Raw genomic sequence first — 14440 nt, 5'->3', positions numbered from 1 at the left:
GTGATCAACTGATTGTGAAATAACGGGGTGTAGGAGTGGCTCTGCTCTATTTTGAGCAAGAAGTCTTTTAGTGCCACCTGTCAACTCTGTGTGCTGTACCCACATCCTGCCTTCAGACCAGGGAACCACAGAGAATAATGTATTAAACTGCACTTTCAACTCTTGTGCCACCCACTCTCCTGCATCTCACCTCTCGGAGAGAAGCCTCATGCCTGCTGTGCATAGGATGTAAAGGGGGGTCTCCTTGTGCTTCCTCACAGGCACATGAGTAGCAGCAAAGCTCAGCAGAGGGCGAAGGTAATCGCTGGCATGTTCTGGAGTGTCTGCCATTGCAGAGATTCCTTAAGTAAGATAAAATACTTCCTTTAAAGAGCAGATCACATAGACTCAGAAGACTGATACCCCCCATAAGGTTCTGTTTAAGGTCCTAAACATTTATTTCATAAGAGTAGGGCAGCAATGAATCCCTCCCATTATCCAGAACCTCCAGAAGAAAAGGGTAGCTTTCTTTCTCCCTCTTCTCTTCTGTCCTCTCATTTCTGTAGCAGATAAAAGAGAATGACAATGAAATCTATTCCATTTAGTACCTGGCTTGATTTTTTTCACCACTGGTTGGCTGTTACGGTCTCTCATCTGTTTGATGTCCAACAAGTCATGAGGATTCCCATTATGTCTTGGCCAGAAATAAACAAAAATCCGAGAGCCACTGCTGCCACAGTCCACAACAAGTCCATAATTTAGATTTGGGTCTTCAGTGTCAGTAGCTTCAAGATCTCCTACTCGAGCCAAATACCTAAGCCGGGCAAAAAAGAGAAACTAGTGTTAAGCAAATAGCACCACCACTTAATTCATCTGTTCGTGAGTCTTCATTAAGTGCCTACATGTGCCAGGCACATGGGACTACACATCCTAACAAAGGAATGAAACAATATTGACCATATTTACTGATGTATGTGAGGCAACAGCTGGTTTATACTGAAATTAGGTAACCAAAAGACTCCCCTAAGTTTGGGGGTAGTTCTGAAACTGGCCAGGGTAGCAAATCTTTTACTAAGCATTAAAGGGCTTCTAGGCCTGAGTAAATACTGAGCCACTAAATTTGACGGTGGTTTGCTATGCACACTAGATAACTAAAGCAATTCTAATAATTTCTTTTCTATTTATCTATCCTTTCTATATATAAACATGAAGAATATGGCGGAATGATATCTGGCTGACAGCAGGAAGACGGAACAAGTAAAGATGTTACCACCAAAACCCCAACGTTTGAGTCTCAGCTCTAGCACTTTCTATGTTTTGTGACCTTCAGAAAATTACTTCTCTCAAGCTGTTCCCTCATCTGTGAAATGCTCAGAGAGGCAATGTATGTTGAGCGGTTAGCACAGTGCTGTGCTGCACCTCTGCTCTTATTGTTACATGGTAACTATTGGGAGAACAAATAGCAGAAGACTCTCTGGGGAAAAGGGCTGAAATATCCAGAACGAAAAGAAGGCGAAAAGCTGGTAAAACCCTTCTCCTGAGGGATGAGGCTTTAATAAATATTAAAGTTGCCTCCGAGTGTTAGGGTCTGAAAAGTACAAACGTCACTGATGACTCCTCTTCAACGGCTTCACCTGAAGAGGAGACCGGTGAGAATGAGAATGGCTTTTAGCTTATTACTCAAAAAAGGAGAGCTCTTTCTTGATGCTAACATATAACGCATGGTAGGCAGACTAAAATTTTGCCTTCTAGATTCTTTTAAATTTGAATAAATATTACCGTAGGTTGAGCTAATAACTGAATGAATATTCTGAAAGTAATGTTGTGAATTTTTTCAAGTAATACACCTAAACTCCCTTCTGCCCTATCATCCAACCTTGTCTTTAGAGCTAACCCCCAGATCCCCAAGACCCTTACATAGAACCCTTTAGAACTAGCTTTTGTGAAGCCTGAAACTACTATAATGGGGGAGGAAGGTTCTTTCACACAAAATATTCAACATTACAAATAAAAAAGGGGCCCATGCAAATGAGGGGGCCTTGAATTGCAGGTAACATTCCCTTCACAGTAAATCCAGAAAAGTAAGCCATGTGTCATACCTCTCAGAACAATCTAGCCTGTGTTTACTGGTGATTTCACATTGCTACACAGACTACAAAGTTCCTTACTTTGGACAGAAAAGCAAACTTGATGAAAAGAAGACCATGTAGAAACAGTTCTGAAATCAAAAAAGTAGAGCTGAGTACCTTTCCTATTCTATAACACAAAATGCATTTTTTTAAAAAGAGGAGAAAATATATTTGAGCTTCAATACTATGCTGTAAATTATAGCATAGGATAGGGTCAGGTAGAACTTTTTTCTGGATCTGATATGAGAGTGAGTTGTGGGAAGTGGAGCAGATGGTAAAAGTCTGTTACACACTAGAAAGTTTACAGTCCTAAAGATTCCATTCCACCACAGACCTTCCCATTCTAATCAAATGATTGGGCTGAAATGGGCTCACAATCCACCAATCAACTCATAACAGCTCACTTCTATCACAGGAAAGCCAGGCAGACATCTGTGTGCCACAGATAGAAAAGAAATAGGCAAGAAAATCCATCTCCAGCCCAAAGTGACTTTTCATTTCTCATCAGCAATCTTTCTACTTCACAGATCTTTATCTGCTTTCCTTCTCTGAAAACCACCCCTTCTACTTCTCTTTGACAAGATTCTGGATCCTGTCCCCGCCTGCTTAATGTATAACTTTTTCCAGTACATTGGTTCTCAAAATTTTGGGGCTCAGGACCCCTTTATAGTCTTTAAAAAATTATTGGACCCCAAAGAGCTTTTGTGGTATATCTATCTATATTTACCATGTTAGAAAATAAAACAGAACATTTAAAAATATTTATTTATTTAGACACAATAGCAAACTCATTACATATTAACATATTTTATGAAAAACAACTATTTTCTAAAACAAAAAAGTTAGAAGAGTGGTATTGTTTTAGAGTTCTGCAAATCTCTTTAGTGTCTGGATTAATAGAAGATAACTAGATTCTCATATTTGCTTCTGTATTCAATCTGTTACGATAAGTTGTTCTGATTGAAGTATATGAAGAAAATCAAGCTTCACCCAGATATGTTGTTGGAAAAGGGAAGAGTACTTTTTAGATCATTGGTACTACACTGAAACTCGACAAGTGGAGTTTCTTAAAGGTTGGTTGCAATGTGGAATCTAAACTCTAAGAACTTTTCATACTGTTACATTAAAATGCACTGGTCTATCTTTCACTTTAAATTGCTTTTACCCATGCGTAATGTTGTCACATCATATACTGGAAAATACTGGTTCGCTGAGCTATGCAAATCTTCTTAATGTTGACACATTTCATTCTACCAAAAAACCACACACATTCATTAATATCACTACCAATTTTATCAAAAAAGTCTTTTAAGTATTGGGAAGCTATCAAACTCACAGTGGCAGACACAAATTTCCCAAACTTCTAATTTTCACTTAAGAGCTCAAATTTTATCACTGGCAATAAATACGGACAGTTATTTTCCTTAAAGTGACAGGTTTTTACTTCATGCATTTTCAAGAAAATGTCTATGAAATACCCACATCTGAAATCTACAGTTTTTCTGACAGTTATTCTTTCAAGTGAAAAACAGTATTCCATGACTGTGTTCAGCTCACAACTCAAGCAACTGCCTAAGTGCTTTTCCTTGAGACAACCTGAGTACGCGACAGAAGTGCTTAATTCCTATTTCCCATTTTGCCACACAGAATATTAAAAAGATATTCTTAAGTGGAATTAGACTTTTCTTCCCACTGCAATTGTGTGACAATGAAGACTACCATAACTACTAGTATAATTTGGTGCTCTATATTGATTTGTGCTAAGGCACCAGCAGTTCTACCCACCATTGCTTTTGCATCATCAGTGTAAATGTCAACTCAGTGAAAAAGGCAAATAATATCACCGTAGCCAAAAGGTAGAAGCAACTCAGATGTCCACGACAGATGAATGGATAAACAAAATGTGGTATGTACATACAATGGAATATGATTCAGCCTTAAAAAAAAAGAAGGAAATCCTGCCATGTGCTACAACATGGGTGAACCTTGAGGACATTATGCTAAGTGAAATAAGCCAGTCACAAAAGATAAACACTAGATAATTCCACTTATATGAAGTATGTGAAGTAAGCAAATTCATAGAAACAGAGAATGGAATAGTGGTTACCAGGGGCTGGGGATAGGGAAAAATTAGGGGTTGCTGTCTAATGGGTATAGAATTTCAGATTTGCAAGATGAAAAAGTTCTGGAGATCGGCTGCATAGCCATGTGAATATACTTAACAGTACTGAACTATACACTTAAAAATGGTTAAGATGGGTAAATTGTGTTATGCGTTTTTAAACACAATTTTTTTAAAGGGCAAACATCTTAGTATTATCATCAAAATAGTTTTGGCCTCACAGACTCCCTGAAAGGGTCTCATAGACTCCCAAGCGTCAGTAACCACTTTGAGAACCACTACTCTAACGCGACCTTTTTTCTAACATCCGTTTGCTTCTCTACCTATTCTTCCCCCTTTCCCTTCTTTGATATGGCTTCCCAGTTCTCAAGAAGCCTCCCCTCAACAAGCTGATTCTTGTAATGATCTAAAAAAGGCCTCCTCCTTCTGTTCTAACATGTGGAGTGTCATTATTCTCTTTAAGCAGTTTGCTTACATTTCAGTATGAGCCCTAAGACTTCTTTCATATTTGTTTGCTCCACCTCTCCATTTAGACTCTCAGCTTCTCAAGAGTAATTACCTTATCTGCATACCTCAATACAGTCACAATGTTCCTCACATTTCTCTGATACGTATCAATCAATACTGATTGGCTTGGGCCTAGAGCTCACAATATGAAGCTGCTAGTTTGTTAATAATTCATCTATGTCTTTGTATAGCTATATTCAAAATCAGTTGGTCTCCTTAGAAAATTTCAATGGCTTTCCAAAGCATCCTGTCATCCTCTTTGGTTCCTGTCAAGATAAGCAACTTTACAGCTCTCATTTGGGTACAACTCAACTTTGCTTTCTCTTCTCTTAGAAGTCGCCATGTGTGCACTGGCAGAAAAAAGTCAGCTGACACTAGAATACAAGGGAGAAAGATAGGACCAGATGACATTTATGTTACATTTCCCACTTGAATCCTTGATCAGTTGCTTCAGGCCGCAGAAAGTTCTGGAATTCTGACCTCCTATGACCTAATCAGTCTTCTTACACTTTTCAACCACCTGAAGGTCTTCCTCTGTCTAGGCTCCCAACGCGGATGGATCACTGGTCCTTTCTTGGATATCTTCATTTCTGATTTGCAGTCCCAGCCTTAGCCATCATGGTTAATTACTTGCATTGCTGGATCCTTCTGCTTTGCTGATACTGCACTAAGTCAACCCCTAAAGAAGACCTAAAGCCCAAGAGAAAAGTTCCAAAAGCTTTGGATCCCTCACATCCACCATCCCAGGAGAGATCTGATTCACCATCACATGCACTTACCCCCGCCTCACACACATATATCCTCTCTATTTGAGAAACATGATTTCCCTCTGGTCACTGCTGAGTCAATGAAAAGAAAGATACCCACATATACATCACCCAAGGTAGAATTGGAAGACATTGCTTTTCGTTGCCATTATCCTCAAGACATTAACAGCATTAGAGCAATAACTAACCAAATCATTACCTAGCTTATAAAATCAACACTAATTATACCACTTCTAGAGTTCAAAAAGAATTCAGTAATATGCCAAAAGTCCATTAAAGTGGTCCCCCATCAGCATGGAGCTACCACCTATTTGATAAATGTCATCATATCCCAACTCTGTTCAAGGCTCAAAACCAAATATAATGACATCATAGCCAAAGTAGCTGTGCATGACTGATGATAGCAATACATACCCAGAAAAGCATCTTGTAAGGTTAACTACTTATCTCCTAACAAGATTAATCAGAGCAGTCAGGAACATTTATAATTTAAAGCTCTGCTTATAAACATTATAAACACCATTAAGGACAAGTAAATGAATAAATGAATAAATGCAAATAAATGCCTTCAATTTCACCAGCAAAATCTCTGAATTTTTCCACTGTACATAAGAACCCTTAACTTCATCTGTATATCTGTTTATCATTTTTATTCTAACCATAAGTAATGGCTCTTTTTCACTTGCTTTAAACAGAATTAAAACTCCTAAGGAAGGTCAGTATTGAGCTGATTGCTGACACAGTAGCTCTCATTCACAGTTATTCCCAGATGGCAAAGGAATATGAAGGCACCACCTTTCAACAGCTATATTCTTCAGGACAATAAGTCAACCAGACAAAAATTTCTGCACTAATAAAGACAGTAGTGGGGTTACCAAAAAATGAACAATATTAAACATTAAGGTGAAAATGAAATGTACTGAATATACAGAACATTTAAGAACGGTTCACTGTTTGTCTTGCACAATATGTATGAATACATGCTAAAAGTACCCCTTATACTAAAAATTATTAATAAATTTTCACAATTTACCCAGTATCCAGGACTAGCACTTTCCAGCAGAACTTTCTGATATGATGGAAATATTCCCTTTCTGCACTGTCTGATAGGATAGCTACTAGCCACATGTGGCCAGTGAACGCTCGAAATGTGACTAGTACAAATAAGGAACTGAATTTTTATTTTATTTTATTTAAATTAATTTATATTTAAATAGCCTCTGTGGGTAGTGGCTACCCTATTGGATACCACAGTGTAGACAGTGTTCGTTGAGTAAGTGAATAGATGAATGAATAAATGGGTGTAAAATATGAATTAAGTATGATGAAGTTGTTGGAGCACATCTATATGCCGCATGCTAGATAAATAGTTGATTAAAACACATCTAACAAAAATTATTCTTAAAAACAGCTTTGCTGTGTGTGTTGGGGGGAGGCAAGAGGTATATGGGAAACCTCTCTGTACTTCTGCTCAGTTTAGCTGTGAACCTAAAGCTGCTCTAAAAAATAAAGTTTGTTTTAGAAATATAAATTTTAAAAAAAAATTCTGGATTCTACCCTTACTGACACCCATCAATCTGTAAATTTACCTTTTCCTAAATTCTAGTTCTGATGCAAACCTTCTGCTTTCTCCTTCCAGAAGCAATGTGGGTATATGTTTGTAAAACAACAGCTCTTCAGTTTTGAAACTACTGAGGGAAAACCCCCATGCAGGCTTCTAAAATCCTGGGCCATATCACCTCAGAAGTGATATGCTATATATACACTAATATGTATAAAATAGATAACTAATAAGAACCTGCTGTATAAAAAATAAATAAAATAAAATTTAAAAATTAAAAAAAAAAGAAGTGATATGCTAGGTTCACCAATGGCTGAAAAAATTCAAATTAAAACTTTTTTTCAATATAAAATATTGATATAATTTCATCATGTGAATTAAGAACAATTTAAGTTGGAAAAAATATGACTATATTCAATGTATGTAATATAAAAATCACAACCACAAGCACTTGTTCTTATTTATGTATTTATTATTTTTTTTGTGGTACGCGGGCCTCTCACTGTTGTGGCCCCTCCTGCTGCGGAGCACAGGCTCCGGACGCACAGGCTCAGCGGCCACGGCTCACAGGCCCAGCCGCTCCGCAGCATATGGGATCTTCCAGGACCGGGGCACGAACCCGTGTCCCCTGCATTGGCAGGCGGACTCTCAACCACTGCGCCACCAGGGAAACCCTGTCCTAATTTTTTATAAGCTGTTGAACTTGAGTGTTACCGCAGAATATGGGATCTTCCAGGACCGGGGCACGAACCCGTGTCCCCTGCATTGGCAGGCGGACTCTCAACCACTGCGCCACCAGGGAAACCCTGTCCTAATTTTTTATAAGCTGTTGAACTTGAGTGTTAGGTGTTTTCATCAATTCCTAATTATTTGTTTAATCATTTTATCATCAGCTAGTGCTTACCAGTGCCTAAGTAGTAACAGCTGCCACAAAAAAGAAATTCTGGAAGGAAAAAATTTAAATGGAGATAATGCTTCCCCTTATCTTCATTGCATATTTACAGGGCACAAAACAGAATTAGAGAACAGAAAAATCAAGATTATTCCAAATAATACTAATAAGACTAATATCTGTGATGTACCAGGCAGTCCTAGATGTTTTTCTTTTTTAATCCAAATGACAAGACAAGGCAGGCATTTTACCTCCACTTTATACTTAAAGAAATGAGACCCCAGAATACAGCACCTGTCTGAGATAACCCAACTAGAGAATGACGGGCTGATTAGCTCTAAAATCAATCCTCTTTCCCCTATACCACAATATTTCGTTCCCAGATAAATATAACTAAACTGTAGAGCAATGGTTCCCAACTTAGGCTGCATATTAGAAACACCTTGAGAAAAAGTCCAGTTATTTGCATTTTTTAAAGGTCCCCAAGTGATTCGGATACATAAAGTTGAAAACCACTGACTTAAGGTCATCGTTAACACAAATAATTAGACTGTATAATAAAATAGTTTTAACAAAATGTGTAGAACTGTTCAGCAGTATAGAAACCGTCTGTAGAAATTCTGAGTTATTGAGTCTACTTTTTTTTTTTTTTTTTTTTGGCTGTGTTGGGTCTTCTCTGCTGAGCGCAGGCTTTCTCTAGTTGCGGCGAGCAAGGCCTGCTCTTCGTTGAGGTGCACATGCTTCTCACTGTGGTGGCTTGTCTTGTTGCGGAGCACTGGCTCTAGATGCGCGGGCTTCAGTAGTTGTGTCATGCGGGCTCAGTAGTTGTGGCTTGTGGGCTCTAGAGCTCAGGCTCAGTAGTTGTGGTGCATGGGCTTAGTTGCTCCACAGCATGTGGGATCTTCCCGGACCAGGGCTCGAACCCAGGTCCCCTGCATTGGCAGGCGGATTCTTAACCACTGTGCCACCAGGGAAGCCCCTGAGTCTACTTTTAATAAATTTCCTCTCTCCTGCCTCACTGTCAAGATGTCAGTACGTTATTAATTACTGTCATCAGTGTGCCCGTATCTAATGACCATCACACTCTTCCCACTACTACCATTCTAACTTGCTATTATTTGCTGTGTCCTGAGACGAGAGAACCAAGCTAATTACAACAGTATGCCCATGTACACAGTACTATATTTAAAATGGATAGGGACTCCCCTGGTGGCGCAGTGGTTAAGAATCCGCCTGCCAATGTGGGGGACAGGGGTTCGAGCCCTGGTCCGGGAGGATCCCACATGCCGTGGAGCAACTAAGCCCGTGCGCCACAACTACTGAGCCTGCGCTCTAGAGCCCGTGAGCCACAACTACTGAGCCCGTGTGCCACAACTACTGAAGCCTGCGCGCCCTAGAGCCCGTGCTCTACAACAAGAGAAGCCACCGCAATGAGAAGCCTGCACACCGCAACAAAGAGTAGCCCCCGCTCCCCGCAACTAGAGAAAGTCTGCGTGCAGCAACAAAGACCCAATGCAGCCAAAAATAAATAAATTAAATAAATAAATAAATAAATAAATAAAATAAAATGGATAACCAACAAGGACCTACTATATAGCACAAGAAACTCTGCTCAATATTATATAACAGGGCTTCCCTGGTGGCGCAGTGGTTGCGCGTCTGCCTGCCGATACAAGGGAATCGGGTTCGCGCCCCAGTCTGGGAGGATCCCACATGCCGCGGAGTGGCTGGGCCCGTGAGCCATGGCCGCTGAGCCTGCACGTCCGGACCCTGTGCTCCGCAACAGGAGGGGCCACAGCAGAGAGAGGCCCGCATACCACACACACACACACACAAAAAAAAAAAAAAAAAAAAAAAAAATTATATAACAGCCTAAATGGGGCAAGAATTTGAAAAAGAATAGATATATGTATATGTATAACTGAATCACTTTTCTGTACACCTGAAACTAACACAACATTGTTAACAAACTACACTCCAATATAAAATAAAAAGTTAAAAAAACAAAAACAAACAAAAAAACAGTATGTAAAACAAAAGTAAACAGCCTCTATGTGAGAGCCTTTCTTATCAGTATAGTACATAAGCTCTTAGTACATGAACTCAGTGATATCAAATTTGGTTACTCATGAGCCTCTTCTTATTAATTTCTGATTCTTAACTTTATTCCTCATTCTTGACTATGTACAGTTCCTGATTCTTTATTCCTGATTCTACATAGTTAAACTATTATCTCATCAGGAAACAATTATTCCTTCACATCTGCCTCTCTAACTAGATTATTAACTCCATGAGTTCAGGGGCCACGTTTTATTCATCTTTGTACCCTAGTGCCTAGCACAGAGTCACACACACAGCAAGCTCTCAACAGATGTTTGCTTCCTAAATGACTCATGTAGGCAGCCATAAGTGAAGTTTAAGGACACATGGCAATTTATGGCCATATGCACATAATGTTTCATTAAAGAACAAGGAGCTCTAGGCTATATGGCTGTTGGCTGCTCAGCCAGAGCATTACAGGGTATGAGGATTTTGTTAAGATCATTGCACAGGCACAGTCTGTGTGTTCCTCAGCTCTGTGGCTAACTTGTTTCAATTAATTCAGCATAAGTATTTATTGAATCTGGCCACCTGAGTTTAGTGGTAGATAAGAACTATCAGATCACTCTACCTCCCACGTATCCCTCAGATGCATTTACTTCTCTTCATCATCATTGCTGCCACCCAAGTCTAGGCCGCCATCATCTCTCTACTGGAGGATTCCAATTCATTCTCCACCATGCCATCAAAGTGACCTTGCTGTAAAAAGCATTTCTGGGGCTTCCCTGGTGGCGCAGTGGTTGAGAGTCCACCTGCCGATGCAGGGGACACGGGTTCGTGCCCCAGTCCCAGAAGATCCCACATGCCATGGAGCGGCTAGGCCCGTGAGCCATGGCTGCTGAGCCTGCGCGTCCGGAGCCTGTGCTCCGCAAAGGGAGAGCCCGCAACAGTGAGAGGCCCAGGTACTGGGGGGAAAAAAAAAAAAAAAAAAAGCATTTCTGATCATATCACTCTTCAAAGCCTTTCAAAGTCTTCCCTTTGCCCTTAAGATAAAGTCTAAACCCCCTAAAATGGCTTAATAGGCCCAGCCTGATCTACCTCTCCAGCTATATAGATCACCACTCACTGCCCAGTAGTCTTTACTCTAGCCATATTATCCTACATAGAATTCCATAATTAGACCATGCTATGTTCCAGTGAGAAACTGTGCTCAGGTATGTCAAGAAAATCTCAATAAGCATTTTAAAAACTCAAATTATGGGCTCAGTTTTCCAAAGCTACAGGCTTCTTAAGACCAACTGTTGACAACTCCAGTCATCTATCTAAACAAGTGTTTCCTCTTCGAAAAGGAAGAAAGAAAAATACAAAGGAATAGTGCTGCTAGAGGAGAAAAGTTTGAAAATATAAGCTTCTTGAGAAAAAGTACCAAGTCTCCATGCCCTAGTTCCTATCACCTAGCACATATGGCTGCTCAATAAATGTTTGTTGAATGAATGAATGACCAAAGTGAATAGGAAATGAGAAATTCTGGGACAGAACAACCCAGAAATATTAAGGGGAGGAGGTATGTGTCCCAATTCTGACCAAAAATGATTCAAGGAAAGGGTTGCTAGAGGTTTCCAGGAAGGGTCTTCACTCTTATAAGAAAGCATGGAAGACCTGTTTCTCTCCTGCAGGACATGAGTGAGGATGCAGGTAGCCCTGGCTGCTATTATGCAACCATTTAGTAAGCTGATAAAATGGGCAACTGAGACAGAGACTCCCATCCTGACAGCCAATGTTGAACTTTTGGTCCCTCTATCCCTGGACTTCTTGTTATGTAAGCCAGTAAACTTTGTTATTATTTAAGTTGGTCTGACTGTTACTTGCAGCCCAAAGCCTCCTCACTGATACTTTCTGGGAAGCAATAAAGAGAAAATCATGTTGAAGATGATGAACACATGTCATCATTTCATTCTGTAGCCTAATCAGAAACTAACCTTTAAAAAATAGCAACTTCTGTGCAACTGGTAAGGCATTAAAACTATATCAAATAATTCAAATATATTTTCTGTGAAAAAAGGTATTCAGTTCTCACTGAACTAACAGGAGATTATAGACTCTACAGAAGAAAATACTAATGAACTGGAAGGCACAGCAATATATTAATAAAATATCCAGAAAAAAGAGAGAAAAAAGACTGAAAAAAAAAAGAAATGAATAGAGCATCAGTGGGCTGTGAGAAAATGTCAAACGGCTCAGTATGTCACTGGAGACACCAAAGGAAAAGTGGGAGAGGATAGAAAAATATTTGAAGAAATAATGGTTAAAATTTTTCCAAATTTGATTAAAAATTACAATCCATAGATCCAAGAATCAACAAATCACAAACATAAGAATCATGAAGAAGGGGCTTCCCTGGTGGCGCAGTGGTTGCGCGTCCGCCTGCCGATGCAGGGGAACCGGGTTCGCGCCCCGGTCTGGGAGGATCCCACATGCCATGGAGCGGCTGGGCCCGTGAGCCATGGCCGCTGGGCCTGCGTGTCCGGAGCCTGTGCTCCACAACGGGAGGGGCCACAGCAGAGACAGGCCCGCATACAACAACAACAAAAAAAAAGAATCATGAAGAGAGAACTCCCTGGTGGTCCAGGGGTTAAGTCTTTGCCTTCCAATGCAGGGGGTGCCGGTTCAATCCCTGGTCTGGGAGCTAAGATCCCACATGCCTCAGGGCCAAAAAACCAAAACATAAAACAGAAACAATATTGTAACAAATTCAATAAAGACTTTAAAAATGGCCCACATCAAAAAAATCTTTAGGGCTTCCCTGGTGGCGCAGTGGTTAAGAATCTGCCTGCCAATGTAGGGGACACGGGTTTGAGCCCTGGTGGTGGCACAGTGGTTAAGAATCTGCCTGCCAATGCAGGGGACACGGGTTTGAGCCCTGGTCCAGGAAGACCCCACATGCCATGGAGCAACTAAGCCTGTGCGTCACAACTACTGAACCTGCACTCTGGAGCCCGCGAGCCACAACTACTGAAGCCCACATGCCTATAGCCCATGCTCCACAACAAGACAAGGGACCACAATGAGAAGCCTCTGCACCCCAATGAAGAGTAGCCCCCGCTTGCCACAACCAGAGAAAAGCCTGTGCGCAACAACGAAGACCCAACACAGCCAAAAATAAAATAAAATAAATAAATTTTTAAAAATAAAAATAAAAATTATTTTTTAAAAAAATCTTTAAAAAAAGAAAAAAAGAATCATGAAGAAAACTACACCAAGGCACATCATAATCAAATTGTTTAAAACCAGTGATAAAGAAAAAACCTTAAAAGCAGCCAGAGGAAGACACATTATGTACAGAGAGAACACAGATAAAAATGACAGCAGACTTCTCCTAAGATAAGCCAGAAGACAGTGAAGCATCATCTATAAAGTAATGAAAGAAAAAACGATCAACCTAGAGTTCCATACTCAGTGAACATTTCTTTTAAAGGGAAAACAAAATAAAGACTTTTCCAGTCATAAAAGTTTAAAGAATTCACCAACCACAGACACACACTACTAGAAATGTTAAAGGAAGACCTTTAGGCAAAAGGAAAATGATACCAGATGGAAATATGAAATCTACACAAAGGAATGAAGGGGCCCAGAAATGGTAAATATACTAGCCTTTTTTAATTTTTAAAAACCTCTTTGGGCTTCCCTGGTGGCGCAGTGGCTGAGAGTCCGCCTGCTGATGCAGGGGACATGGGTTCGTGCCCCGGTCTGGGAAGATCCCACATGCCGCGGAGCGACTAGGCCCGTGAGCCATGGCCGCTGAGCCTGTGCGTCCGGAGCCTGTGCTCCGTAATGGGAGAGGCCACAACGGTGAGAGGCCTGCGCACCGGAAAAACAAAACAAAAAAAAAAAACCTCTTTAAAAAATAATTGAATGCTTAAAGCAAAAATAATAACACATGGTGGAGCTTATAACCTATGTAGAAATAAAAGGTATGACAACAATAGCACCAAGGCCAAGGGGAAAAAGAGGAATGAAAGTACACTGTTGTTAGGTTCTTACTGTGTGTGAAGAGGTATAATATTACTTGAAGTAATAAGTTAAAGCTGTATACTCTAAACCCTAAAGCAACCACTGAAAAAATAAAAACAGAGCTATATCTAATAAGCCAAGAAAGGGGCTATAATGGAATCATAAAAAATGTACTCAATTCAAAAGAAGGGAAAAAAAGAGGAAAGACAAACAAAGAACAGATGTGACAAGCAGAAAACAAATAGCAAGACAGATTAAAACCTAAACAATTGATAAATGTAGGGGCTTCCCTGGTGGCGCAGTGGTTGCGCGTCCGCCTGCCGATGCAGGGGAACCCGGTTCGCGCCCCGGTCTGGGAGGATCCCACATGCCGCGGAGCTGCTGGGCCCGTGAGCCATGGCCGCTGGGCCTGCGCTCCGGAGCCTGTGCTCC

The 14440-nt window shown here is 40.4% G+C and overlaps 1 protein-coding gene across 4 annotated transcripts in view; it reads right to left on the bottom strand.

The window, feature by feature from the left end:
• Nucleotides 1-14440, bottom strand: part of ENTPD7 (ectonucleoside triphosphate diphosphohydrolase 7) — a 63724-nt gene that overhangs the window by 46980 nt on the left and 2304 nt on the right. For all 4 annotated transcript variants that reach the window (XR_447839.3, XR_008616258.1, XR_008616259.1 and 1 more), the window contains exons 4-5: nt 588-793; nt 191-341 (exon numbers count right to left, since the gene is read on the bottom strand). Coding sequence is in view for 1 of the 4 variants with exons in the window: in XM_007108789.4 (XP_007108851.1) it covers nt 191-341; nt 588-793 (357 nt within the window). In the remaining 3 variants the exon portion in view is untranslated. The remainder of the gene's footprint in view (nt 1-190; nt 342-587; nt 794-14440) is intronic.

This window comes from Physeter macrocephalus, chromosome 20, assembly GCF_002837175.3.
Source record: "Physeter macrocephalus isolate SW-GA chromosome 20, ASM283717v5, whole genome shotgun sequence".
In the NCBI taxonomy this organism is placed as follows: domain Eukaryota; kingdom Metazoa; phylum Chordata; class Mammalia; order Artiodactyla; family Physeteridae; genus Physeter; species Physeter macrocephalus.
Note: the sequence above shows the minus strand (reverse complement) of the source record. Positions and strands in the feature narration are given on the sequence as shown.